This window comes from Anomaloglossus baeobatrachus, chromosome 2 (genome assembly GCF_048569485.1).
Source record: "Anomaloglossus baeobatrachus isolate aAnoBae1 chromosome 2, aAnoBae1.hap1, whole genome shotgun sequence".
NCBI lineage: Eukaryota > Metazoa > Chordata > Amphibia > Anura > Aromobatidae > Anomaloglossus > Anomaloglossus baeobatrachus.
This window is the reverse complement of record NC_134354.1, coordinates 88,711,675-88,738,040: the sequence shown is the minus strand read 5'-3', so window position 1 is coordinate 88,738,040 and position 26,366 is coordinate 88,711,675. Positions and strand designations below refer to the sequence as shown.

The window sequence follows — 26,366 nt, the reverse complement described above, 5'->3', positions numbered from 1 at the left end:
TCGTTCGTGTGCTCGTTCTCGTTCGTGTGCTCGTTCTCCCTCCCCATTGATTTATATGGCCGCGGATTCTGGATCGGATCCGCACTTCCGCGGCAACCCGATCCGGATCCGCCGGACCCGGATTATGACCGATCCGTTCAACTCTAATAGAGACCATGATTCCAGCTATATGTCTCATGGTAGGCTATGTGCTGTCGGTTTGATAAAATCAGGAGTTTTGTTTTTTTTCAGCAGGAGATCATTAGATGACTAGTAATCCTTCTGGCAGGTAGTTTTTCCCATATTCATGAGCTCTGTTAATACCACTGATTATTCAAGAGATATATAGAAGGGGTTAAAGCCGCGCATCAGCCAAATATGAAACTGTAGAAGCGTTGATGAAGGATAATATTTTTATTTCATCGGTCTACGCGTTTCAAGGTCAAAGACCTCTTCCTCAGGACCAGTACATCATTTGTTGATGTACTGGTCCTAAGGAAGAGGTCTTTGACCTTGAAACGCGTAGACCGATGAAATAAAAATATCCTTCATCAACGCTTCTACAGTTTCATATTTGGCTGATGCGCGGCTTTAACCCCTTCTATATATATCTCTTGAATGTTCTTCCACGTGGGGCTGCAGCAGACGCCAGGATCTCATGCGTATTAGTAGTTGTGACTTTCACAACTATACTAGGTGAGTGTATATTCTCTATATATACACCACATTGTCCTTTTGGTGTTACACTATTAGCGCTTCTTATTTTTAGATATACCACCACTGATTGGCAGCTTTCTGTCTATGCACAGTATACACAAAAGGCTGTGGGTGGTGGTGTTCAGAGAACTGCAGCAGATAAAACAGTAATTTAATCAAAACTGCAGCAAGCTCAGGAAGTGACATCGCTGGAATCACAATCTCTTCCCCTACATCATGCTACTCTCAGACTGAGTGGCGAAAACCTAGTGAGCTAGTCCCTTTAAAAAGAAATCCACTTAAAGGTATGGGTGCACACAGTTTTTCAAGATGCAAGCAGAAATGACAGCTTCCTTCAGCATCCTATCAGACGTTTCTGCAGCAGGACTGCTTTTTCTGGTGCTATTTCAGGTGGCATCGGCCTGAAATAGACGCTGTATGTGCATACCCCAATTGCAGTCCTGTGATTTAAGGTCTGGACAGCAGGATGGGTTACAGGAGCTTGTGCCTCCATTCATTCCTAAAAGCATCAATGCTGAATGAGCAGACAAAAGAAAAGCAGAGTACAGTGGAACCTTGGTTTACGAGAACAATCCGTTCTGGGAGTGTGCTTGTAAACCAAGTTACTCGTCTAGCAAAGCAAGATTTCCCATAGGAAATCATTGCAATGCAGACAATTCGTTTCACAACTTGTGCAATGCCCCATCCTGGTCCCCCATTGTGCCATTCCACACAAGCACAAACACACATATTATGCTCACCTTACCTTCCATTCCATCACCAGCCTCCCGGTTCTTGTAGTCCGCCAGTACAGGATGTGTATCAGGTAACCATCGCGACCGATGCCAAAGCTTCCGCTGCCAGAGCGCTGACGTCAAAGGCAGGAGCCGCTTGCCTCTGATTGGTCAGTGTGCTGCGTTTGAATAGCGGAAGTTCCTCCATCGTCGCGATGGTTACCCAATACACATCCTGTACCGGCGAACTACGAAAACCAGGAGGCCGGCGATGGAATGGAAGGTAAGGTGAGCATAATGTGTGTGTGTTCGTGCGGACTGCAAGAGCAGGTCAGAGTGCGGTAAAAGTACGGAACCGGAAGAGTGTGCGGTGAGTATTTGCTCGTACAGCAAAGCTTTCTTGTAAACCGAGTTACAAATTTACAGCAAGCTTTGCTCATGTAGAGAAATACTCGCACACCAAGTTACTCGTAAACCGAGGTTCCATTGTATAGTTTCTTTTTCAGCTATTACACTTTTTAACGAGACGTTACATGATATTTTAAGTGGATGCCTTTTAAAGAAAAGCTATACACGACAAACACAAATGTACATCACAGAAAAAAGCGGTCATTGTAAAATATTTGATACCCGTGTCGTATTCTTCTTCATCCCCAATACTGAACACTGGCTTCACACCCCGGTACGGCTTCCCCACTCGGTCGCTGCTGCTCACGTGACTGCAGGGTTCATACAAAAAAAGTGGATTTGATTAAAACTAAAATATAAAAAAAATCCTCGTGGAGGAGATACAAGTTCTGTGAGATGAGCGAGGCTCCGAGTAGAAGAGTTCTGTTAGGCAGCGTCATATAAAGCATTAAACGCCAGGAAACTTCACTAAGAAGAGTCCATGCAAGCGCAGTTGCATGCCTGAATGTGACAAGCAAAAGCAAAACATTTCATATTGTAAGTAAGTGATGGTCACCTCTACCATCCTGCCAAGCTGTGTCTTGTATGCATGGTATATTATGTCAAAATCCAATAAAAATAATTATAAAAAAAGTATAGGATCCTGCAGGGTGAAGTTTCATATTGATTCGATCACTTGTGGACAATTAGTGACTATCCAAAAAAAGAGCAGAGTTACACTTTATGGACAAATGTATCACAACCACCGTTTTTCATTCAATCCCATTACCCCCGGTGTATAATATCTGGCCCCTCGCCATGCCGTCTGCCTTTACTGACATTCATGAAAGAATGAATCATTCTAAAGATCTCACGGATACCAGTGCAGTCCTGTAATAGGAGGCACCAGTAAAATAACTCAGATCATGAAATATCTTGGTAAATGGAGAACAAAACAAGACGTTTTCAGCTTACCAGGATATAAAGTCCCCGGATGAATGAGAGGTGCACAGATCCTCCAGAACAGCCAGGTCTGGAATCAACGAAGGGTTAATGGAGGGAAGGACGGGGGTAAGGGAGATGGAATCCAGCACCAGAAAAATATTAATATAAAAATCAAAAATGTATGTTTTGTTATTAAAATCTAATAAAAAGGTTAAAAAAAAATAAATAAAAATTTATTGAAACATTAAAATTGTGAAAACCGCAAAAGGGCAGGAAAGGGCATTATTGTATCCTTACGCGTTTCGGACAGGGAATTAAAAACATGTCCTTATTCATAGGTAAAGAATAAGCTCATTCTTTACCTATAAATAAGGACATGTTTTTAATTCCCTGTCCGAAACGCGTAAGGATGCAATAATGCCCTTTCCTGCCCTTTTGCGGTTTTCACAATTTTAATATGTTTCAATAAATTTTTGATTTTTGTATAAAAAAAATTTCTGGTGCTGGATTCCATCTCCCTTCCCCCCCCCCCCCCCCCCCCCTCATTCCCTCCATTGACCCAAATGAAATATCTTCCCTCCTAAATATTCCCTCATTATCTACAATTGACATTATTGGAAAAAAGTGGAAGGAACCGCAACAGCTCAGCCACAAAGCCCTTAACATTACAGAGCGGGGTCACCAAGTGCTGAGGAGCAGTGGTTAACAAAAAATAAAAAAAAAAATCATCTAGGTTGTGCTGACTTATTCATGTATCCATGCCAGAGCTTTGGACTGTGCAAATATCAGTACAAAAAGTGCACACAGAGCTCCCTGGCATGGGTGCCCATAGTGAAGCAGCTGCATGCAGCCGTACACCTCCAAGCACAATGCCAAGCATCGGATGGAGTGGTGTAAAGGAGCCGCCACTGGGCTCTAGAGCAGGTGGAACGTGCACCGTGGGGTGACAGATCATGCGTCTATCTCATATCTGATGGAGGAGTCTGGGTTCGGGGAACGTCAGGAGAATGTTATCTGTCTGACTATATTGGGTCAATTAATGTTTGGTGGAGGAAGGCTAATGCCATGTGGCTGTTATTCAGGGGTTGGCCTTGGCCCCTTAGCTCCATCTTAATGCTATACCAAAGGAAGACATTTTGAACAATTGTAGCTTCCAAATTTGTGGGAACAGTTTGGGGAATCGAGTGTTCTGTTCTGGCATGGAAATGCTCCATTGCCCAAAGTAAAGCCCATAAATTCATAGTTGGGGGGGGACGTTTGGTGGGAAAGAAAATGACTGGCAGCCCATGGCCCGGACCTCAACCCCATCCAAGGCCTGAATGAACTAGAACAAAGACTGAGCCTGGCCCTCAACATCATTGTCTGTCTCGTAAATGCTCTTCTGGATAAAGGATCAAAAATTCCCAGTGTCCCCTCCAAAATCTTGTAGAAATCCTTCCCAGAAGAGCAGAAGCTGTTATAGTTGCAAAGGGTCCAACTCCATATTAAAGAGCGGTATAAGAATGTATATTTTCTTCGGCGCTCCATTGGGAGACCCAGACGATTGGGTGTATAGCTACTGCCTCCGGAGGCCACACAAAGTATTAGACTAAAAAGTGTAAGGCCCCTCCCCTTCTGCATATACACCCCCCGTGGGATCACAGGCTCCTCAGTTTTATGCTTTGTGCGAAGGAGGTCAGACATCCACGCATAGCTCCACTGTTTAGTCAGCAGCAGCTGCTGACTATGTCGGATGGAAGAAAAGAGGGCCCATACTAGGGCCCCCAGCATGCTCCCTTCTCACCCCACTTTTGTCGGCGGTGTTTGTTAAGGTTGAGGTACCCATTGCGGGTACGGAGGCTGGAGCCCACATGCTGCTTTCCTTCCCCATCCCCCTGAGGGCTCTGGGTGAAGTGGGATCTTACCGGCCTCCAGGCTCTGAGGCCGGGCTCCATCCACAGACCCGGAGATCCTGCTGGAATGGAGCTGAGTATCGTCAGGGACAAGGCCCTGCAACGTTAAGGTACTCTGTGTCCCCGTACAGACCACGCACACACACACCAGCATGCTGGGTGTGTTAGTGCGCCGGGGACAACAGCGCTGCGGCTATACTCACTGCAGCTTAGCTGAGTGAGTTAATGTGTGGGAAACTGCCGCGCCGGCCGCTGCTAAAAGCTGCGGCGCGGATGAGACTTGTGGTGCGCCGGGGACTTCCGCGCTGACCGTGCTTTTACGACGGCAGCGCTTATAAATAGAGTCCCCGGCTTTTGCGGCCTAGTTTCGTTTCCTTCCCGCCCCCGGGCCTGCCAGTCAGGGAAGGGGCGGGACGCTGTACAATGGTCAGCACCGAGGGCTGGAGTCTTATTTACATACTCCAGCCCCCTCACTGGGCACAGTGGGACGCCAGTTTCCCGCTCTTTGTCTGGGGCACGCCCACGGCCCGCCCCTCTTCACAGGACGCCGGCAGCCATTCCTGCATGCAGTCTAAGCTGGAGAACGGACACAGGCTCTGGGAGACCCGGTCAAGGGATTCTGGCGACCACACACCCGCTTAAGCGGGCGGTAAGCAGCACCTTGGTGCTGACCCCACGAGTGCCACAGTGTTTTGTGTACTTTATGCTTGTACCTATATTTGCACTGTACGGTCGCTTCTTGGCTATATACCCCTGGATTGCTCTGAGGAGACAACAGCATGTCGTCCGCAGAAAAGCAAGGGTGCCAGGGCACAGGCTTTCTATGCTGTCTGTACCGCAAGTGAGGCTGTTTTACCGGCAGGTTCCACTAACCCCCATTGGGTAGAGTCTCTGCTAGTGGTGGCCCAGAGAGAGCCACCTGTGAAACTGTCCAGAGGACAGAGTTTGCAGTTTTTTGCGGATAAAATGTCTGGGACTATGACCAAGGCCGGTGACTCAGACAATGGGCACTGTTGAACAATGCCCCCCGGTCTCCCTCAGTTGGAACTAATACGTGCTCCAAGGGGGTCCCATACATCCCAGGCTGAAGGCTCTGCACGGACGACAGTCCCAGTCAGCCTAAGCGAGCTCGCTGGGAGAGACCCTCGACTTCACACACTGGTCAGGGTCTCAGCGAGAGGATTCTCTGTATGATGAGGCAGAGGTAGCTGATCAGGATTCTGATCCTGAGACCGCTTTCAATCTGGATGCTCCTAATAGTGACGCCATGGTGAACGATCTCATAGCGTCCATCAATAGACTGGTGGATATTTCTCCCTCAGCCCCTCCAGTGGAGGAGTCAGCTTCGCAGCAGGAGAAATTCCATTTCAGGTATCCCAAGCGTAAATTCAGTACTTTGGGCCACTCTGACTTCAGAGAAGCAGTCCAGAAACACCACGCTTATCCAGACAAGCGTTTCTCCACACGTCTCTAGGATACACGTTATCCCTTTCCCCCTGACGTGGTCAAGCGCTGGACCCAGTGTCCAAAGGTGGATCCCCCAATCTCCAGGCTTGCGGCTAGATCCATAGTTGCAGTGGAAGATGGGACTTCACTTAAAGATGCCATTGACAGACAGATGGACCTCTGGTTGAAATCTGTCTATGAAGCTATCGGCGTGTCGTTTGCTCCGGCATTCGCAGCCGTATGGGCGCTCCAAGCTATTTCAGCTGGTCTGGCGCAGGTGGACACCGTCACACGTACATCTGTGCCGCAGATGGCGTCCTTAACCTCGCATATGTTTGCATTGCGACTTACGCTATTAATGCTGTCCTGGACTCTACGAGCCGTACGTCAGTGGCGTCCGCCAACTCCGTGGTTTTTACGCAGAGCCTTGTGGTTAAGGGAATGGAAGGCAGATTCTGCTTCCAAAAAGTGTTTAACCAGTTTGCCATTATCTGGTGTCAGACTGTTTGGTGAGCGATTGGATGAAATCATTAAACAGTCCAAGGGTAAGGATTCTTCCTTACACCAGCCCAGATCAAACAAAACCCAACAGAGGAAAGGACAGTCGAGGTTTCGGTCCTTTCCAGGCTCGGGCAGGTCCCAGTTTTCCTCGTCCATAAGGACTCAAAAGGCTCAGAGGGGCTCAGATTCCTGGCGGGCTCAATCACGCCCAAAGAAGGCAGCCGGAGGAACCGCTACCAAGGCGGTTTCCTCATGACTTTCAGCCCTCTCTCTCCGCATCCGCGGTCGGTGGCAGACTCTCCCGCTTTGGCGACATTTAGCTGCCACAGGTCAAAAACCGGTGGGTGAGAGACATTTTGTCTCACGTGTACAGGATAGAGTTCTGTGCTCGTCCTCCGGCTCGATTCTTCAGAACTTCCCCACCTCCCGACCGAGCCGATGCTCTTCTGCAGGCAGAAGGAGTGGTAATCCCTGTTCCTCTGCAGGAACAAGGTAACGGTTTTTACTCCAATCTGGTTGTGGTGCCAAAAAAGGACGGCTCTTTCCGTTCCGTTCTGGACCTATAACTGCTCAACACATGAAAACCAGGCGGTTCCGGATGGAATCCCTCCGCTCCGTCATTGCCTCAATGTCTCAAGGAGATCTCCTAGCATCAATAGACATCAGGATGCTTATCTCCACGTGCCGATTGCTCCAGAGCACCAGCGTTTGCTACGATTCGTTATAGAGGACGAGCATCTTCAGTTCGTAGCCCTGCCCTTCGGTCTGGCGACAGCCCCACGGGTTTTCACCAAGGTCATGGCAGCAGTGGTAGCAGTCCTGCACTCTCAGGGTCACTCTGTGATCCCTTACTTGGACGATCTACTTCTCAAGGCACCCTCTCAAGAGGCATGCCAACACGGCCTGAACGTTGCGCTGGAGACTCTCCAGAGTTTCGGGTGGATCATCAACTTTTCAAAGTTAATTCTGACCCCGACCCAATCGCTGACATATCTTGGCATGGAGTTTCATACTCTCTCAGCGATAGTGAAGCTTCCGCTGGACAAACAGCGTTCACTACAGACGGGGGTGCAGTCTCTCCTTCAAGGCCAGTCACACCCCTTAAGACGCCTCATGCACTTCTTAGCGAAGATGGTAGCAGCAATGGAGGCAGTCCCTTTCGCGCAGTTTCATCTGCGTCCACTGCAATGGGACATTCTCCGCCAATGGGATGGGAAGTCGACGTCCCTAGACAGGAACGTCTCCCTTTCTCAGACGGTCAAGGACTCTCTTCAGTGGTGGCTTCTTCCCACCTCATTGTCAAAAGGAAAGTCCTTCCTACCCCCATCCTGGGCGGTGGTCACGACAGGCGCGAGTCTGTCAGGGTGGGGAGCAGTTTTTCTCCACCACAGGGCTCAGGGTACGTGGACTCAGCAAGAGTCCACCCTTCAGATCAATGTTCTGGAAATCTGGGCAGTGTATCTTGCCCTGCAAGCCTTCCAGCAGTGGCTGGAAGGCAAACAGATCCGAATTCAGTCGGACAACTCCACAGCGGTGGCATACATCAACCACCAAGGCGGAACACGCAGTCGGCAAGCCTCCCAGGCAGTCCGGCGGATTCTGATGTGGGTGGAAGACAGAGCATCCACCATATCCGCAGTTCACATCCCGGGCGTAGAAAACTGGGAAGCAGACTTCCTCAGTTGCCAGGGTATGGACGCAGGGGAATGGTCTCTGCACCCGGACGTGTTTCAGGAAATCTGTAGCCGCTGGGGGATGCCGGACGTCGACCTAATGGCGTCTCGGCACAACAACAAGGTCCCGATTTTCATGGCGCGGTCTCACGATCAAAGAGCTCTGGCGGCAGGCGCCTTAGTTCGGGATGGGTCGCAGTTCCAGCTACCCTATGTGTTTACCCCTCTGGCACTGTTGCCCAGAGTGCTACGCAAGATCAGCTCCGATTGCCGCCGCGCCATCCTCGTCGCCCCAGACTGGCCGAGGAGGTAGTGGTACCCGGATCTGTGGCATCTCACGGTCGGCCAACCGTGGGCACTACCAGACCGGCCAGACTTACTGTCCCAAGGGCCGTTTTTCTGTCTGAATTCTACGGCCCTGAACCTGACTGTGTGGCCATTGAGTCCTGGATCCTAGCGTCTTCAGGATTATCTCAAGACGTCATTGCCACCATGAGACGGGCTAGGAAGCCGACGTCTGCCAAGATCTACCACAGGACGTGGAAGATATTCTTATCTTAGTGCTCTGCTCAGGGAGTGTCTCCCTGGCCATTTGCATTGCCTACTTTTCTTTCCTTCCTGCAATCTGGTTTGGAAAAAGGTTTGTCGCTCGGCTCCCTTAAAGGACAAGTCCCAGCGCTGTCTGTATTCTTTCAGAAGCGCCTAGCACGACTTCCTCAGGTACGCACGTTCCTGCAGGGGGTTTGTCACATTGTCCCTCCGTACAAGAGGCCGTTAGACCCATGGGATCTGAACAGGGTACTAATTGCTCTCCAGAAGCCGTCCTTCGAGCCTCTGAGGGATGTTTCACTTTCTCGACTTTCACAGAAAGTGGCCTTTCTGGTAGCGGTCACATCTCTTCGGAGAGTGTCCGAACTAGCAGCGCGGTCAGCCAAAGCTCCCTTCCTGGTGTTTCACCAAGACAAGGTAGTGCTGCGCCCGATTCCGGAGTTTCTCCCTAAGGTGGTATCCCCCTTTCATCTCAATCAGGATATCTCCTTACCTTCCTTTTGTCCTCATCCAGTTCATCGATATGAAATGGATTTGCATTTGTTGGATCTGGTGAGAGCACTCAGAATCTACATTTCCCGCACGGCGCCCCTGCGCCGCTCGGATGCACTCTTTGTACTTGACTCTGGTCAGCGTAAAGGGTCGCAGGCTTCCAAATCCACCCTGGCTCGATGGATCAAGGAACCAATTCTTGAAGCCTACCGTTCTGCTGGGCTTCCGGTTCCATCAGGGCTGAAGGCCCATTCTACCAGAGCCGTGGGTGCGTCCTGGGCATTACGGCACCAGGCTACGGCTCAGCAGGTGTGCCAGGCAGCTACCTGGTCGAGTCTGCACACTTTCACCAAGCATTATCAGGTGCATACCTACCCTTAGGCGGATGCCAGCCTAGGTAGAAGAGTCCTGCAGGCGGCGGTTGCCTCCATGTAGGGAAGGGCTGTTTTACGGCCCTAACTTGAGGTATTAATTTACCCACCCAGGGACTGCTTTTGGACGTCCCAATCGTCTGGGTCTCCCAATGGAGCGCCGAAGAAGAAGGGAATTTTGTTACTTACCGTAAATTCCTTTTCTTCTAGCTCCAATTGGGAGACCCAGCACCCGCCCTGTTTCCTTCGGGATTTTTGTTTTTTTCGGGTACACATGTTGTTCATGTTGAATGGTTTCAGTTCTCCGATGTTCCTTCGGATTGAATTTGTTTAACCAGTTATTGGCTTTCCTCCTTCTTGCTTTTGCACTAAAACTGAGGAGCCCGTGATCCCACGGGGGGTGTATATGCAGAAGGGGAGGGGCCTTACACTTTTTAGTGTAATACTTTGTGTGGCCTCCGGAGGCAGTAGCTATACACCCAATCGTCTGGGTCTCCCAATTGGAGCTAGAAGAAAAGGAATTTACGGTAAGTAACAAAATTCCCTTCTTTACTCTTAAATAAAGATTCTAAGAAGAAAAGAGGGGGTGTAGTAACAGGGAGGATACACAAGATGGCATACCAGAGCAGCTGGGAGCAAAAAAAGTGTGCAACGTTATAAGGAAGCCACAATGAAAACCTTAAAGAGTAGAAGGGAAGCCAGCATGTATTACTGAATGATATTCAGGCGGAATCCCAAGACAAAGTGATACAAAAAGGCATCATATTGTGGCAACCAAGTATTAAAGGTAAACACGCATACTCACAGCTGGAATGGCGCCAAGTCCCATCCGACGCGCGTTTCAGCGATAGCCTTCGTCAGGGAGGGGGACGCCCCCCTCCCTGACGAAGGCTATCGCTGAAACGCGCGTCGGATGGGACTTGGCGCCATTCCAGCTGTGAGTATGCGTGTTTACCTTTAATACTTGGTTGCCACAATATGATGCCTTTTTGTATCACTTTGTCTTGGGATTCCGCCTGAATATCATTCAGTAATACATGCTGGCTTCCCTTCTACTCTTTAAGGTTTTCATTGTGGCTTCCTTATAACGTTGCACACTTTTTGCTCCCAGCTGCTCTGGTATGCCATCTTGTGTATCCTCCCTGTTACTACACCCCCTCTTTTCTTCTTTGTATATTTTTACTCTTAACAAAAGTGGTATAAGAAAGAATCTTTATCTGATCTTTTTGTGAGTTGGTTTGAATGTTTTCATAGATCAGAATATCCATTATATTTATGAATATGTGGGTGTTGACATGTTTTCCTTGTGCTAGGAGACCACCTTACTATATTTAATTCCCACAATATTCATATTGTACCAAGGCTGACTTTTGGTGTCCATATTAAAGAGGTTGTCCACTACTAGGAGAACCCCTTCTGATTCCACGTTTCCCCTTTGTAAAATGAAAAAGCCTATACTCTCCTCCCGTACTGGCACCATTCTAGTGGTTCACATTCCCAGGGCTCACATGTCGTCAGGCGAGCCCCGAATCCAATCAGCACCGTCTTCGCTCTCCCTGCTTTTGGACCATATGAGTTAATCAACAGGAAGTTAGTGCTGTGGCTGACTTCCTGTTGTTTGGTCCAAACTTGTGGAGATAGAAGCCGGCCCTGATTAGACGCGGAACTCGCGAACCGCAGCAGCGCTGGAACAGCACCAGTACAAGTGGTGAGTATAGGCTTCTTTATTTTACCTGGGGGAAGAAGGGAATTTTGTTACTTACCGTAAATTCCTTTTCTTCTAGCTCTTATTGGGAGACCCAGACGATTGGGGTATAGCTACTGCCCTCCGGAGGCCACACAAAGCACTACACTAAAAAGTGCAAGGCCCCTCCCCCTCTGGCTATACCCCCCCGTGGTATCACGGGTTCTCCAGTTTTAGTGCCAAAGCAAGAAGGAGGAAGCCAATAACTGGTTTAAACAAATTAACTCCGAATAACGTCGGAGAACTGAAAAACCGTTCAACATGAACAACATGTGTACCCGCAAACAACCAAGAAATCCCGAAGGACAACAGGGCGGGTGCTGGGTCTCCCAATAAGAGCTAGAAGAAAAGGAATTTACGGTAAGTAACAAAATTCCCTTCTTCTTCAGCGCTCTATTGGGAGACCCAGACGATTGGGACGTCCAAAAGCTGTCCCTGGGTGGGTAAAGAGATACCTCATGTTAGAGCTGCAAAACAGCCCTCCCCTACGGGGATGTCACTGCCGCCTGCAGGACTCTTCTACCTAAGCTGGCATCCGCCGAAGCATAGGTATGCACCTGATAATGTTTGGTGAAAGTGTGCAGACTCGACCAGGTAGCTGCCTGGCACACCTGTTGAGCCGAAGCCTGGTGTCGTAGCGCCCAGGACGCACTCACGGCTCTGGTTGAATGGGCTTTCAGCCCTGAAAGAACCGGAAGCCCTGCAAAACGGTAGGCTTCCAGAATTGGTTCTTTGATCCATCGAGCCAGGGTGGCTTTAGAAGCCTGCAACCTCTTGCGCGTACCAGCGACAAGGGCATCGGAACGGCGTACGGGCGCCGTGCGTGAAATGTAGATTCTGAGTGCTCTCACCAGATCTAGCAAACGTAAATCATTCTCATACCGGTGAACCGGATGAGTGCAAAAGGACGGTAAGGAGATATCCTGATTAAGATGAAACGAGGATACTACCTTAGGGAGAAACTCCGGAATGATGCGCAGCACTACCTTGTCCTGGTGAAACACCAGGAAGGGAGCCTTGGATGACAGAGCTGCCAGCTCAGACACTCGCCGAAGCGATGTGATCGCAACGAGAAACGCCACCTTCTGTGACAGGCGAGAAAAGGAAACTTCCTTCAGAGGCTCGAAAGGCGGCTTCTGGAGAGCAACTAGAACCCTGTTCAGATCCCATGGATCCAACGGCCGCTTGTACGGGGGTACGATATGACAAACCCCCTGCGGGAACGTGCGCACCTTAGAAAGACGTGCTAGACGCTTCTGAAAAAACACGGATAGTGCTGAGACTTGCCCTTTGAGGGAGTCTAGCGACAAGCCCTTTTCTAACTCCTATTGTAGGAAGGAAAGAAAGATAGGCAATGCAAATGGCCAGGGAGACACTCCCTGAGTAGAGCACCAGATTAAGAAAACCTTCCACGTTCTGTGGTAGATCTTAGCAGACGTGGGCTTCCTAGCCTGTCTCATGGTGGCAACGACCCCTTGGGATAATCCTGAAGACGCTAGGATCCAGGACACACAAGCCACACAGTCAGGTTCAGGGCCGCAGAATTCCGATGGAGAAAACGGCCCTTGAGACAGTAAGTCTGGTCGGTCTGGTAGTGACCCCGGTCGGCCGACCGTGAGATGCCACAGATCCGGGTACCACGATCTCCTCGGCCAGTCTGGTGCGACGAGTATGACGCGGCTGCAATCGGATCTGATTTTTGCGCAGTACTCTGGGCAAGAGTGCCAGAGTGGAAACACATATGTGAGCCGGAACTGCGACCAATCTTGCACTAAGGCGTCTGCCGCCAGAGCTCTGTGATCGCGCGATCGTGCCATAAATGCCGGGACCTTGTTGGTGTGCCGAGACGCCATTAGGTCGACGTCCGGCCCCCCCCCAGCGGCAACAGATTTCCTGAAACACGTCCGGGTGAAGGGACCATTCCCCCGCGTCCATGCCCTGGCGACTGAGGAAGCCTGCTTCCCAGTTTTCTACGCCCGGGATGTGAACTGCGGATATGGTGGATGCTGTGTCCTCCACCCACATGCGGATTCGCCGGACTTCCTGGAAGGCTTGCCGACTGCGCGTCCCTCCTTGGTGGTTGATGTATGCCACCGCTGTGGAGTTGTCCGACTGGATTCGGATCTGCTCTCTTTCTAGCCACTGCTGGAAAGCTAGTAGGGTAAGATACCCTGCCCCGATTTCCAGAACATTGATCTGAAGGGTGGACTCCTGCTGAGTCCACGTCCCCTGAGCCATGTGGCGGAGACAAACTGCTCCCCACCCTGACAGACTCGTATCTGTCGTGACCACTGCCCAGGATGGGGGCTATGGCAATGAGGTGGGAATAAGCCACTATTGCAGAGAGTCCTCGGCCGTCAGGGAAAGGGAGACTTCCCGTCCAGGGAGGTTGACTGCCCATCCCATTGGCGGAGAATGTCCCATTGCCGTTGGCGCAGATGAAACTGCGCAAAGAGAACTGCCTCGATGGCTGCCACCATCTTCCTTAGGAAGTGCATGAGGCGCCTTAAGGGGTGCGACTGGCCTTGAAGGAGAGACTGCACCTCTGTCCGCAGTGAACGCTGCTGGTTCAGCGGAAGCTTCACTATGGCTGATAGAGTATGAAACTCCATGCCGAGATACGTTAGTGATTGAGTCGGAGACAGATTTGACCTTGCCAAATTGATGATCCACCCGAAAGTCTGGAGAGTCTCCAGCGTAACATTCAGGCTGCGTTGGCATGCCTCGAGGGAGGTTGCTTTGACGAGTAGATCGTCCAAGTACGGAATCACCGGGTGTCCGTGAGAGTGCAAGACTGCTACCACTGCTGCCATGACCTTGGTGCCCACCCGTGGGGCTGTCGCCCGACTGAATGGCAGAGCTACGAACAGAAGATGTTCGTCTCCTATCACAAAACGTAGAAAACGTTGGTGCTCCGTAGCAATTGGCACGTGGAGATAGGCATCTTTGATGTCTGTTGAGGCAAGGAAGTCTCCTCGAGACATTGAGGCAATGACGGATCGGAGGGATCCCATCCGGAACCGCCTGGCGTTCGCATGCTCGTTGAGCAGTTTCAGAACCAGAACAGGACGGAAGGAACCGTCCATTTTTGGAGCCACAAAGAGATTGGAGTACAAACCCTCGCCCTCGTTCCTGAGGGGGGACAGGGATCACCACTCCTTCTGCTCTTAGAGCGTCCACCGCCTGCAGCAGGGCATCTGCTCGGTGGAGAGGTGGGGCCGTTCTGAAGAATGGAGTCGGAGGACGAGAACAGAACACTGTCCTGTGCACGTGAGCACAATGTCCGTCACCCACCGGTCTGTGACCTGTGGCAGCTAAATGTCGCCAAAGGCGGGGGAGTCTGCCATCAACCGCGGATGCGGAGAGAGAGAGAGAGAGCTGAGAGTCCTGAGGAGACCGCCTTGGTAGCGGTTCCTCCGACTGCCTTCCTTGGGCGAGATTGAGCCCGGCCGGAATCTGAGCCCGTCTGAGGTTTTGTAGCCCTTTTGCACGAGGACAATTGGGACCTGCCGGAGCTTGGGAAGGACCGAAACCTCGACTGTACTTTTAGGACAGCATTAACAGGGTAAGTCGCAGTGCAGACATTGCGGGGTTACGGACGCCTCTGCGGTACAGATGTCCCTGCTCAAGGTCAGCTGCGCAAGAACAGCAGAAAAGGTTAGGTTGCCAATACGGCTGTGGATGCCGGAGCAACCGACACGCCGATAGCCTCCTAGACAGATTTCAACCAGAGTCCATCTGTCTGTGAATTTGGAGAATCCACCTTTGGACCCTGGGTCCAGCGCTGACCACGTCAGGGGAAAAAAGGGATAACGTGTATCCTAAAAACGTTTGGAGAAGACGCTTATCTGGTAAGCGTGGTGTTCCTGGACTGCTTCTCTGAAGTCAGCGTGGCCAGAAAAATACTCAATATCTGCGTGAGACACTGAAAAGGAACTTCTCCTGTTCGTCTCCTATCTCCACTGGGGGAGCTGAGGGAGAAAGATCCAACCTTCCATTGGTGGACGGTATAGGATCATTCCGTATGGCGTTACCACCCGGTGTATCCGGATTGAGAGCGATGTCAGTATCAAAGCCCTGAAGAGCTGCCTTTTGTTCAAGTAGATTGCCCATGGGTGCAAGTCTCTATATTATGACTACTCCGTCCCTGTCCATGGACAGGGTTGACAGGAGGTTTCTTTGGCCACAACTAGTAGAGCCCCGGCAGACGAAGTGCTAGAGACCCCGGCAGACGACGTGCTACAGGGGAGCATGCACACAATGGGACGGTGTCATGAACAGCATCCCATGTAGTAAAAACAGCACTGAAAACTGTGTTGCTTTTTTGCCGCTGCCGACTAGCTATCTAGAAGTATATAGCCAAGAATGGTGACCGTACAGTGCAATGTATAGCATACAGGCATAAAGTACAAATGACCACTGCAGCACAAGCAATACAAGCAGCATAGAAGCCTGTGCCCTGGCACCCCTGCTCTTCTGCTGCTGTATACTAGTCATCTAGGGGAATATAGCCCAGAAGAGTGACCCTACAGTGCAATGTATAGCATACAAGCACAAGTACAAATGAACACTGCAGCACATGCAATACAAGCAGCATAGAAGCCTGTGCCCTGGCACCCCAGCTCTTCTGCTGCTGTAGACTAGTCATCTAGGGGAATATAGCCCAGAAGAGTGACCATACAGTGCAATGTATAGCATACAAGCACAAGTACAAATGCACACTGCAGCCCATGCAATACAAGCAGCATAGAAAAAAACCTGTGCCCCAGCACCCTTGGTTTTCTGCTGCTGTAGTCTAGCCATTCCAGAAGAATATAGCTAAGACTAGCGACTGTACAGTGCAATGTATAGCATATCAGCATAAACACAAATGAACACCTCAGTCGTGCAAAACAAGCAGCCTAGAAAGCCTGTGCTTTAGCACACCTGCTTTCCTGCTGCTGATGTGTCGCTCCCCAAGCGGGCATATAGCGACCTATGTAGTTAAAAACAACACATGTACACACTGCAGTTATATCGTGGTCAGCACTATGTGTGCCTCTTACCGCCCGCCTATAAGCGGGTGTATGATCGCCACCGTCCTGCCTTGGTGCCGAAAGTCCGAGCTCGGACTGCAGTAATGGCTGCCGGCTTCTTCCCCAGCTCATGTGAGGAGGGGCGGGCCGTGGGCGTGCCCCCAAGTCAGAGCGGGAAACCGGCGTCCGACAGTGTGCAGTGAGAGGGCTGGAGCATGTAAAAAGGCTCCAGCCCTCGGCGCTGCTGATTGCTCAGCGCCTGTCCCCTTCCCTGAGTGACAGGGAGGGGGCGGGAACGAAGCGGCACTAGGCCGCAGAAGCCGGGGACTGGAGTTATAAGCGCCGCCGCCGTAAAAGCGCGGTCGGCGCCCAGTCCCCGGCGAACTACAAGTCCCAGCCGCGCCGCCGCTCCCGGAGCGTCCGGCGCGGTAGTTCCCAAAACACAAAGTCACTCAGCAAAGCTGCAGTGACTGTAACCCTTTACTGTCCCCGGCGCACTAGCACACCCAGCAAGTCTGGAGTGTGCTGTGCCTGTGTGTACGGGGACACAGAGTACCTGTAATGGTGCAGGGCCATGTCCCTGAACGGTACTCCAGCTCCGTATCCAGCAGGTTCAAATGGGTCTGTGGATGGAGCCCGGCGTCAGAGCTTTGAGGCCGGCAGGATCCCACTTCCTCAGAGCCCCTCAGGGGGATGTGGAAGGAAAGCAGCATGTGGGCTCCAGCCTCCGTACCAGCAATAGGTACCTCAACCTTACAACACCATCCAGGGGTGAGAAGGGAGCATGCTGGGGACACTATATGTGTCCTCTTTTCTTCCATCCGAAATAGTCAGCAGCTACTGCTGACTAAAATCTGTGGAGCTATGCGTGGATGTCTGACCTCCTTCGCACACAAAGCTAAAACTGGAGAACCCGTGATACCACGGGGGGGTATAGCCAGAGGGGGAGGGGCCTTGCACTTTTTAGTGTAGTGCTTTGTGTGGCCTCCGGAGGGCAGTAGCTATACCCCAATCGTCTGGGTCTCCCAATAGAGCGCTGAAGAAACGTGGAATCAGAAGGGGTTGTCCTAGTAGTTGTCAACCCCTGTAATGCTGGCAGCTGTAGAATGGGAGGTCTGAAAAGCTCCTGTAGCTGTAATGTGCAGGTGTCAAAACGTTTGTCCATATAGTGTACTTCATCCATAACGGCTATATACAGTACAAATCAACCAGGACCCACTTGCAGGCCATTTTTAATAAGCATATTACATGTAAACTCTCGAGTGTGATGGACAGGGACAACCCCTGGATCCTCCAAAGAAACAGGGACCTCTCCATGGGTGGTGGGGTTGGGAACAACCTGAATTGTAGAGCTGGGATTGTCCCCTCTGCTAAATTCCTACCAACCACTCTTCCACAGAACCATCAAATGGTTAGAGGAGTCATCCAGGATGAGGTTCAGTCTTGCCCTAGGGCTGTGCCTAATTTTATTAGATCAATGGGCATGATCTACAATGCCAGACATCGCCTAGCAGACCCTTCCTCTAATCTTAGAAAAGCCCTTGAGTAACTGTCTGACAAAACAAACCTCAGCAAACACTGCCCTGAAAGAGAAAGGTCTGGAGTAACTGAGCTTCATATGAGGATGACACGGAGATCCGCAAACATGGCGACCGGATGACAGATTTATCAAACATGAGGAAACGGCAGCAAGCTTAAAGGCTAACAAAATATTTATACAGCGATCATCAAATATTTTGCAGCTTTTAATGGGCACTAATGGGTTAAAACCAGTAATGTGTCTCTAATGGGGATGCCTACTGGAGAGATGTGAGAGGAAATGGTTAGCAATAACGCATCTATAATTTACGGCTCTAGAGTGAAATGTTATGAACAGAGCAGATTAGCCGCAGATGGAGGAGGACTTAGTGCTTTTGTGCGGTTAGGAGAAAAGTGGAGAGAACGTCCCTCTACGACGTGTCAGTAATGGAGAGACAAGCATCAGTGACACTGACGAGCCACAAGGGGGCAGCACAAAAAGGACATGGTTCATAGAACAGGATATAAATGGCTTAATCTGAGAATGGTTATAGATTATAGACTATGGAGTGAAGGTGGCGGGCGGGGAAACGTGGCTTGTGGCACGTGGCAGGGTCACTGATGCTTACAGAAGAGGTGGTGGAATCACAGCTCACTACGGCTTACCGCTCCAAACTCGCCCTCTCTGGCCAGGGAAGATTGAAAGTCATTCTACAGTAAATTGAGGCACAGGACACAAACCGAAAAGGGTTACATCAATAACAGTCATGGGACACATTACCTGACAGCACAATATGTCCGATGATAAAAAAAAAACACAAACTAAGACAATACATATGTGGGACAACGAAAATGTGTAAGAAGTGCACGAACCACCTTTATAGAGACTTCTTAAAAGGCGCACTTCCATTTGAGCAGGTGACTGAACAGACTGGTATATCCTATCACTTAATGAGCCAGGATTGGAGAGGGTGACCGCAGTCCCGCCATTCTTAGGATGGGCAGTGTGAGAGCTGGGACAGCTCTGCTATCTGCGGCAGGCCATGGAGTCTAGATAAGGTGCAATCACCCATCCATGTGACTATCTCTGTGCGGACAAATTTTTTTACTGGATGGCACACTGACAACGTACTATTCTATTCCTATATATCAGATCAGAATAGGACATGCTCTGAGTTTTGCCAGTCTCCTTCTCAAATCTATCATTTTCACGGATGTGTGAATACATCTGAGACTCTACGGGTCAGAGTACAGCCTTCTCATGATCATTGGGTCTCAGTGCTCAGCATATCGTCCACTATCCTGTGTAGTTAATGACTTTGTAATCTTGGGATGTTCACTTTAAAGAAGGGAATTTTGTTAACTTACCGTAAATTCCTTTTCTTCTAGCTCCTATTGGGAGACCCAGACAATTGGGTGTATAGCTTCTGCCTCCGGAGGCCACACAAAGTATTACACTTTAAAAAGTGTAACCCCTCCCCTCTGCCTATACACCCTCCCGTGCATCACGGGCTCCTCAGTTTTGGTGCAAAAGCAGGAAGGAGGAAAAACTTATAAATTGGTCTAAGGTAAATTCAATCCGAAGGATGTTCGGAGAACTGAAACCATGAACCAAAAGAACAATTCAACATGAACAACATGTGTACACAAAAGAACAACCAGCCCGAAGGGCACAGGGGCGGGTGCTGGGTCTCCCAATAGGAGCTAGAAGAAAAGGAATTTACGGTAAGTAAACAAAATTCCCTTCTTCTTTGTCGCTCCATTGGGAGACCCAGACAATTGGGACGTCCAAAAGCAGTCCCTGGGTGGGTAAAAGAATACCTCGATAAAAAAGAGCCGAAACTGCCCCCTCTTACAGGTGGGCAACCGCCGCCTGAAGGACTCGCCTACCTAGACTGGCGTCTGCCGAAGCATAGGTATGCACTTGATAGAGTTTCGTGAAAGTGTGCAGACTAGACCAGGTAGCTGCCTGACACACCTGCTGAGCCGTAGCCCGGTGCCGCAATGCCCAGGACGCACCCACGGCTCTGGTAGAATGGGCTTTTAGCCCTGAAGGAAGCGGAAGCCCAGAAGAACGGTAGGCTTCAAGAATCGGTTCCTTGATCCACCGAGCCAAGGTTGACTTGGAAGCCTGCGAACTCTTACGCTGGCCAGCGACAAGGACAAGAGCGCATCTGAACGACGCAGGGGCGCCGTGCGAGACACGTAGAACCGGAGTGCTCTCACCAGATCCAACGAGTGCAAATCCTTTTCACATTGGTGAATTGGATTAGGGCAAAATGAAGGTAAGGAGATATCCTGATTGAGAAGAAAAGGGGATACCACCTTAGGGAGAAATTCCGGGACAGGACGCAGAACCACCTTATCCTGGTGAAAAACCAGGAAGGGGGCTTTGCCTGACAGCGCTGCAAGCTCCGACACTCTTCGGAGTGATGTAATCCTGAAGACGCTAGGAGCCAGGACTCAATGGCCACTCAGTCAGGTTGAGGGCCACAGAATTCAGATGGAAAAACGGCCCTTGTGACAGCAAGTCTGGGCGGTCTGGAAGTGCCCACGGTTGACCCACCGTGAGATGCCACAGATCCGGGAACCACGATCGCCTCGGCCAATCTGGAGCGACGAGAATGGCGCGACGACAGTCGGACCTGATCTTGCGTAACACTCTGGGCAGCATCGCCAGAGGAGGAAATACATAAGGCAGTCGAAACTGCGACCAATCCTGAACTAATGCGTCCGCCGCCAGAGCTCTGTGATCCTGAGACCGTGCCATGAAGGCCGGGACCTTGTTGTTGTGTCGTGACGCCATGAGATCGACGTCCGGCGTTCCCCAGCGGCGACAGATCTCTCGAAACACGTCTGGGTGTAGAGACTATTCCCCCGTGTCCATGCCCTGACGACTGAGAAAATCTGCTTCCCAGTTTTCTACGCCCGGGATGTAAACTGCGGAGATCGTGGAGGCTGTGGCTTCCACCCACTGCAGAATCCGCCTGACTTCCTGGAAGGCCTGACGACTGCGCGTGCCGCCCTGATGGTTGATGTATGCGACGGCAGTGGCGTTGTCCGACTGTATACGGATCTGTCTGCCCTCCAGCCACCGATGGAAGGCCAATAGGGCTAGATACACTGCCCTTATCTCCAGAACATTGATCTGAAGGGAGGACTCTACCGGAGTCCAGGTTCCCTGAGCCCTGTGGTGGAGGAAAACCGCTCCCCACCCTGACAGGCTCGCGTCCGTGGTGACCACAGCCCAGGTTGGGGGTAGGAAGGATCTTCCCTGCGATAGAGAATTGGGAAGGAGCCACCACTGAAGAGACGTCTTGGTTGCAAGGGACAGAGACGTTCCTGTCGAGGGAAGTCGACCTCCTGTCCCATTTGCGGAGAATGTCCCATTGGAGTGGCCGCAGATGGAATTGCGCGAACGGCACTGCCTCCATCGCTGCCACCATCTTCCCCAGGAAGTGCATGAGGCGCCTCAAGGGGTATGACTGACCCCGAAGAAGAGATTGCACCCCTGCCTGCAGGGAAAGCTGTTTGTCCAGCGGTAGCTTGACTACCGCTGACTGTGTATGAAACTCCATCCCGAGGTAAGTCAGTGATTGGGTAGGTGTCAACTGGGATTTTGGGAAGTTGATGATCCACCCGAACTGCTGGAGAGTCGCCAGAGCGACTGTAAGGCTGTGTTGACACGCCACCCGAGAAGGTGCCCTGACTAGGAGATCGTCTAAGTAGGGAATCACCGAGTGGCCCTGAGAGTGCAGGACCGCCACAACGGATGCCATGACTTTGGTGAACACCCGTGGGGCTGTCGCCAGGCCGAAAGGCAATGCCACGAACTGAAGGTGTTCGTCCCCGATGGCGAAACGCAAGAAGCGTTGATGTTCGGGTGCGATCGGCACATGGAGATAAGCATCCTTGATGTCGATCGATGCTAGGAAGTCTCCTTGTGACATCGAGGCGATGACCGAGCGGAGAGATTCCATCCGAAACCGTCTGGTGCTCACATGTCTGTTGAGCAGTTTGAGGTCCAGAACGGGACGGAATGATCCGTCCTTCTTTGGCACCACGAACAAGTTGGAGTAAAAGCCGCGACCATGTTCCTGAGGGGGAACAGGGATCACAACTCCCTCTGTCTTCAGAGTGACCACTGCCTGAAAAAGTGCGCAGGCCCGAGCGGGGGGCGGAGAGGTTCTGAAGAAACGAGTCTGAGTACGAGAGCTGAACTCTATCCTGTAACCGTGAGACAGAATGTCTCTCACCCATCGGTCTTGAACATGTGGCCACCAGGCGTTGCAAAAGCGGGAGAGCCTGCCACCGACCGAGGATGCGGTTCGGGGATGCCGAGAGTCATGAGGAGGCCGCCTTGGAGGCAGCGCCTCCGGCGGCCTTTTGGGGGCGTGACTTAGACCGCCACGCATAGGAGTTCCTCTGGCCTTTCTCCGGCCTGCTGGACGAAGCGGATTGGGACTTGGCGGAGGGACGAAAGGACCGAAACCTCGATTGAATTTTCCGTTGCTGAGGTTTTTTAGGTTTGCACTGGGGTAAGGAGGAGTCCTTTCCCTTGGATTCCTTAATAATCTCATCCAATCGTTCGCCAAACAATCGGTCGCCAGAAAACGGAAAACCGGTTAAGAACCTCTTGGAGGCAGAGTCTGCCTTCCATTCGCGCAGCCACATGGCCCTGCGGACTGCCACAGAATTGGCGGATGCCACCGCTGTACGGCTAGCAGAATCTAGGACTGCGTTCATGACGTAGGAAGAAAAAGCTGACGCCTGAGAGGTCAAAGATGCAACCTGCGGAGCAGAATTACGTGTAACCGCATTAATCTCAGCCAGACAAGCTGAGATAGCTTGTAGTGCCCACACGGCTGCAAAGGCCGGGGCAAAAGACGCGCCCGTGGCTTCATAGATGGATTTCACCAGGAGCTCTATCTGCCTGTCAGTGGCATCCTTTAGCGATGAGCCATCTGCCACCGATACCACAGATCTAGCCGCCAATCTAGAGACTGGAGGATCCACCTTGGGACACTGAGCCCAACCCTTAACTACGTCAGAGGGGAAGGGGTAACGTGTGTCAGTAAGGCGCTTAGTAAAGCGCTTGTCCGGAACCGCTCTGGGCTTCTGGACAGCATCTCTGAAGTTAGAGTGATCGAAAAACGCACTCCGTGTACGTTTGGGGAACCTAAACTGGTGTTTCTCCTGCTGAGAAGCCGACTCCTCTACAGGTGGAGGCGGGGGAGAGAGATCTAACACCTGGTTGATGGACGAGATAAGATCATTCACTAAGGCGTCCCCTTCAGGTGTATCAAGGTTAAGGGCGACGTCAGGGTCAGAGCCCTGAGCTGCGACGTCCGCCTCGTCCTCCAGAGGGTCCTCGAGCTGGGAACCCGAGCAGCGTGAAGAAGTCGGGGAAGATTCCCAGCGAGCCCGCTTAGCCTGTCTAGGACTGTGGTCCGGGCAGGAGTCCTCCGCGTGGGACCTAGGGCCCAACCTGGGAGCGCGCTGCGGCGCGGACCGAGAGGGGCCTGGAGGCGACGAGCTAACGGGGACCGGGGCCTGTGTAAGGACCGGTCTGGACTGCAAAGCTTCTAGCAGCTTGGCAGACCATTTGTCCATAGACTGAGCCATGGATTGTGAAAGTGACTCAGAGAGTTTCTCAGCAAACGCAGCAAACTCTGTCCCTGCCGCCTGGACAGGGGGAGCAGGGGGGTCTACATGAGCCGAGGGGCCCACTAGTGACCGAGGCTCCGGCTGAGCAAGCGAAACAGGGGTCGAGCATTGCTCACAGTGAGGGTAGGTGGAACCCGCAGGTAACATAGCCGCACAAGAGGTACAGGTGAAAAAACCCTGTGCCTTAGCACCTTTGCTCCTTGTGGACGACATGCTGTTGTCTCCTAGGAGAGTGATCACTGAGGGTATATGGGAAGGGGTATACAGCCCGACCGAACAGAAATATGTATATAAATACGTATCTATTCCGGCACCCTGGGGGGGACCAGCACCGGGTGACCGGTGTGGCTGACCGACCGCTAAAAAGCGGAGTGTGTGTCCTCCAGATTCCCTGCCTTAGGTCTCCCAGAGCTGCAGAGCTCTTCTCTGATAATCCTCCACCGGCAGAATGCCAAAAACATGGCTGCCGGAGCTCTCAGGGGAGGAGTGGAGCAGTGGGCGGTGCTAGAAAAGTGCGGGAATCTGGGGTCCCCACAGTGATCAGTGAGGGGGGAGGAAACATACAGGATGCTCCGGCCCTCACAGCCGACGTCAGGCCGGCCGTCCCGCCCTTACCCCTGACAGGCAGGCCCGGGGGCGGGATTTTTGCTACTAGGCCGCGATGAAGCTGGGGACTAAATTTAAGACCGCGGCCGGCAAGCAGGCGCGGAAGTCCGCCGGTCTTCACAAATCAGCAGCTGCTGCAGCGTCCGGGAAGAAGGCGCTCCATGCACAATCCCCATGGGGACACAGAGTACCTTATAGATGCAGGGCCCGGTCCCTGAGGATGGATAGACTCCTGTCCAGCAGATTCCCACAGGGGCTGCGGAGGGAGTCCGGTCCCAGTGAATGGATGACCGGTCAGGATCCCACTTCTCCCAGAGCCACTAAGGGATGGTGAAGGAAAACGGCATGAGGCTCCGGCCTTTGTACCCGCAATGGGTACCTCAACCTTAACAACACCGCCGACATAGTGGGGTGAGAAGGGAACATGCCGGGGGCCCCGTGGGGGCCCTCTTTTCTTCCAACCGACATAACTAAGTTGAGAATGCATGAGAGGATGTGTGCCTCCTTCCACACAAAGCATAAAACTGAGGAGCCCGTGATGCACGGGAGGGTGTATAGGCAGAGGGGAGGGGTTACACTTTTTAAAGTGTAATACTTTGTGTGGCCTCCGGAGGCAGAAGCTATACACCCAATTGTCTGGGTCTCCCAATGGAGCGACAAAGAAAAAGGAGTGATCCGTGACTTTGGGGTTATTTGGTTATAGGGCTAAGAACTTATAGAAAAGTAGATGCTAACTCCCTGCCCAGTGACACTCTCTACCGACCCAGGAGGAGATTCTCCAGCTTCTTTTCACCTCACATCAATAGAGCTGAAAAGGAAGAACCGCACTATTGACAGAGCATCACAGCCGAGGTCATGCTGATTGACAGCAGGCTCCATGCAATAAGGTAGCAGGGAACCGCCTGTCAATCAACACGATACCGGCAGTGATGCCCCGTCAACAGAGCAGAGCAGAAGAGATGAAGCTGCTCTGTCAACGCTACATCACCGGAACGACCAGTTCTGCGACCTCTCTGGAGGCAGAACAAATTGTCATCGGGCAAAACCAGCAACTAGTTAGTAGCTGCCTTCTAGTAAGTTCTTAGTGTCATAACAAAATACTAGAAGTCCTGGATAACCCCTTTTGAGTGATGTCCTACCCTAGTGATAATACACCACTTGAGGGGAAAGCTCTACACTGTTTCTGTACTATCCTCTACATCATCACCATTTTATCATGTCTTCAGAGAGGTTTGTGACTAGAACCCAGCTCCAAATGTGCCCTTTAGACGGGGGTCCCCTTGTTCTGCATCCCCCTGAGATGGCAGACCAAGCCCAAATGTATTACAAAGGTTGGCCATTCAGTAAACAGTAGACTAAGTGTTATAGAAGACAGACAGCAGCCATCAGATGATCGCCAGGTACCCCTCTAATGAACAATAGTTATTACTCTATGGTAAAGGAATATGGTAACATAGTATATAATAAGGCTAATATAGATGAGAAATGAATAACATCACATACATAACACCACAATTTAATGTGCGACTAAGGCCGGTTTCACACATCCGGCTTTTTGCCGTTTTGCCGGATGCGGCACTGTCCCGTACAGTTAATACAGTACAGTGACAGCGCTGTAACTTCCGGGTCACATGCGCCGGTCACATGACAGCATGTGACCAGCGCTTGTTGCGCTGTCATTGTACTGTATTAACTGTACGGGACAGTGCCGCATCCGGCAAAACGGCAAAAAGCCGGATGTGTGAAACCGGCCTTAACAACCTAAAAAAGGTTTACATCCAGTGACAATGTATATAATACAAAAAGAGCAACAAAGCACTCACCGATCTACCGGGGTGGAGGTGTTCTCAATAAAGCTGATAACCTTCTCCTTCACGTTCACAGACTTGGTTTTTAATGCCACAGTCATTTTATTAACTAAAGATTTCACCCCTTTTCCATCACCAAATCCATTGGAAGCATCACCCTGCAAAACCAAAGGCAAAACCCAATGACAAAACCCAATGAGTAATCAATTTATCACAGTGAGGAATACAGATCCTCATCAGTAGTTTCCTATGGACGAATGAGAGAGTGAGGAAATAATAAGAGCAGCACTCCAGGAGGTTTTATTGTCAGAGCTGGAGTGGTGCTTTAAATCCAAGTTCCCTG

General features: G+C 51.2%; 1 protein-coding gene across 1 annotated transcript in view; it reads right to left on the bottom strand.

The window, feature by feature from the left end:
- Positions 1 to 26,366, bottom strand: part of TBC1D23 (TBC1 domain family member 23) — a 67,382-nt gene that overhangs the window by 5,843 nt on the left and 35,173 nt on the right. Inside the window, exons 9-11 of the mRNA XM_075335149.1 lie at positions 26,039 to 26,181; positions 18,609 to 18,653; positions 2,040 to 2,128 (exon numbers count right to left, since the gene is read on the bottom strand). Coding sequence (XP_075191264.1) covers positions 2,040 to 2,128; positions 18,609 to 18,653; positions 26,039 to 26,181 — 277 coding nt within the window. The remainder of the gene's footprint in view (positions 1 to 2,039; positions 2,129 to 18,608; positions 18,654 to 26,038; positions 26,182 to 26,366) is intronic.